General features: G+C 46.1%; 1 protein-coding gene across 1 annotated transcript; it reads right to left on the bottom strand.

The window, feature by feature from the left end:
- Window positions 1-355: 355 nt before the first annotated feature.
- Window positions 356-1,623, bottom strand: LOC311119156 (ephrin-B2-like; the record flags this gene model as incomplete). The annotated part of the gene is made up of 3 exons (XM_084193898.1): window positions 356-768; window positions 881-937; window positions 1,531-1,623. Coding segments are annotated over 3 exons (563 nt in total), but the record flags the coding sequence as incomplete, so codon positions are not given.
- Between the last annotated feature and the right edge of the window lie 683 nt (window positions 1,624-2,306).

Raw genomic sequence — 2,306 nt, 5'->3', positions numbered from 1 at the left:
TCACTTTGAGTGAGAGGCGACACTGAGCCACTGCCACTGTGAGTCAGTCAGTTTAACGGCCCTGATGTCCAGGCCTCATGGACCCAATCATAGGGTTCAAAGCAAGGAAGAGGGCCATACCCCCACCCATACACAACCACACCTCCATCCATCCACAGTGGCAGAGCACTGTACAGTACAGTCCATGGGACAGGAGGGTGAGGACAGCCGTCCCGACAGTCAGTCATAGAGAGGGAGGTAGGAGAATAAGGGAGTGGAGGGAGCTAGAGGGACAGTTTAGAATTCTAAGTTAAAAACAGCAGTCTATTTGTTGGTACTGTGTCAATGCCAGCTGGGCCGTCTAGGTGTCTCTCCCTCATACTTTGTAGTAGATGTTGGCTGGGCTCTGGGGAGGCATCTCCTGGACGATGTAGACGGGGTGGCCGTAGTCCCCGCTCACCTTCTCGTAGTGCGGGCAGTAAGCCTGGTCTGAAGTCCGCAGAGGGATGATGATGTCACTGGGCTCCGAACCATTGTTGCCTCCGGCGGAGGAGCCGGCCCCGTTGTTGCTGCCCCTCTTGGGGGTGAGGGTGGCCAGGGTCAGGGTGGGGTGGTGGGTCTCAGAGTGCTTGTTCTGTCGCCAGCGGTAACACACCACACAGATGACGGAAGTCACGATGAGGAGGAAGGCTCCGCCCCCTGCCGCTCCAGTGATCACCGCCACGTTAGAGGAGGGTAGAGGGTTGTTCCCCTCGCCCTCTCCACCAGCCTTGGGCGTGGTACCGTTCCCTGTTAGGGGAGAGGGGTCAGGATCAATGACTAGTACTGTAAATACTGTATCATTAAACCAGTGAGGAGAGTTTCCTCTCCTTCCTTCTGGAGTACTGTACTGTAGACTTACCTTTGGGGTGGAAGCGGTTTGGGTCTGGTTTGGGTTTGGGTGGGAGGCCATAAGCAGCTATGGGAAATCACACAGTTTCTTTAGGGTTGTGAACAACATTACATAGCACAGTTTCCTGAATATTGTTACAAAATATGTACAAGAATATTAAAGACCCCATGCACATTAGTTTATATGAGGATGATTACTATTGAAAGACTAATTACAGCAAATCAACAAGAATATACACTACCAGTCAAAAGTTTGGACACACCTACTCATTCAAGGGTTTTTCTTTATTTTTACATTGTAGAATAATAGTGGAGACATCAAAACTATGAAATAACACATATGGAATCATGTAGTAACCAAAAAAGTGTTATATATATTTTTTATATTTGAGATTCTTCAAATAGCCACCCTTTGCCTTGATGACATCTTTGCACACTCTTGGCATTCTCTCAACCAGCTAAAATATATTTTGATTTGTTTAACACTTCTTTGGTAACTACATGATTCCATATGTGTTATTTCATAGTTTTGATGTCTTCACTATTATTATACAATGTAGAAAATAGTAAAAGTTGAGAAAAACCCTTGAATGAGTAGGTGTGTCCAAACTTTTAACTGGTTCTGTATATATATATAGTAAGGATGATGATGATACTCACTCTGTCCCACTTTGAGAATCACCTTCATCCCTCGTGTCACACACACTCCTCCTCTCGTGCTGTCCAGCCCCTGCCTCGTCCCATCAGAGGTAGCTAAGAGAGGAAGAGGAGAAGAAGAAGACTACGGTTAGAGAGATACCTAACACTATCCCACACACATGTCAAACTATGCAGTTTAAGTAAATATTGTCAGAGAACAACACTGTTGTGTTGGGTTACCTCAGCAGCAAACTACATGGAGTCAAAAGCCCTCAAATTATTCCCATCTTTCTTCACACACATGGTAATATATACATTCATACATACATTCTGACACCACACTTACACACTCTGTAACATGACACACTTCAACACGTAACATCAGGCATGCTCATACACACACACACTAAACCATGGCACAGCTGGGCCTTCTGGTCATGGGGACTAGGTCAGAGCAGGAAGCCAGAAGCCATGTCCCATCAGACACACTGTGAACCCAAACCCACAACCATGTCCCATATCACCCACACAATCCCCCAGACACACTCAGAACCACAACCCAGCCACATCCCCTGGCATTTTAAACCCAAACCCAGTCATATTAATCCAAACCAAGAACAGTGGCCATTTAAACCCACATCAACCATAATCACACCACATGACACCCTCCTACAGTATCAACCTCCTATTAACTGCTTGAGGCTATAGATTACATAACACTAGGTAAAGTATAGATGTAAGGAAAGGTATACTGGCATCCTGTAGCTCAGTTGGTAGAGCATGGCGCTTGCAAGCCA

This window comes from Coregonus lavaretus (assembly GCF_964263955.1).
Source record: "Coregonus lavaretus genome assembly, contig: HAP1_SCAFFOLD_5938, whole genome shotgun sequence".
In the NCBI taxonomy this organism is placed as follows: Eukaryota; Metazoa; Chordata; class Actinopteri; order Salmoniformes; family Salmonidae; genus Coregonus; species Coregonus lavaretus.
Note: the sequence above shows the minus strand (reverse complement) of the source record. Positions and strands in the feature narration are given on the sequence as shown.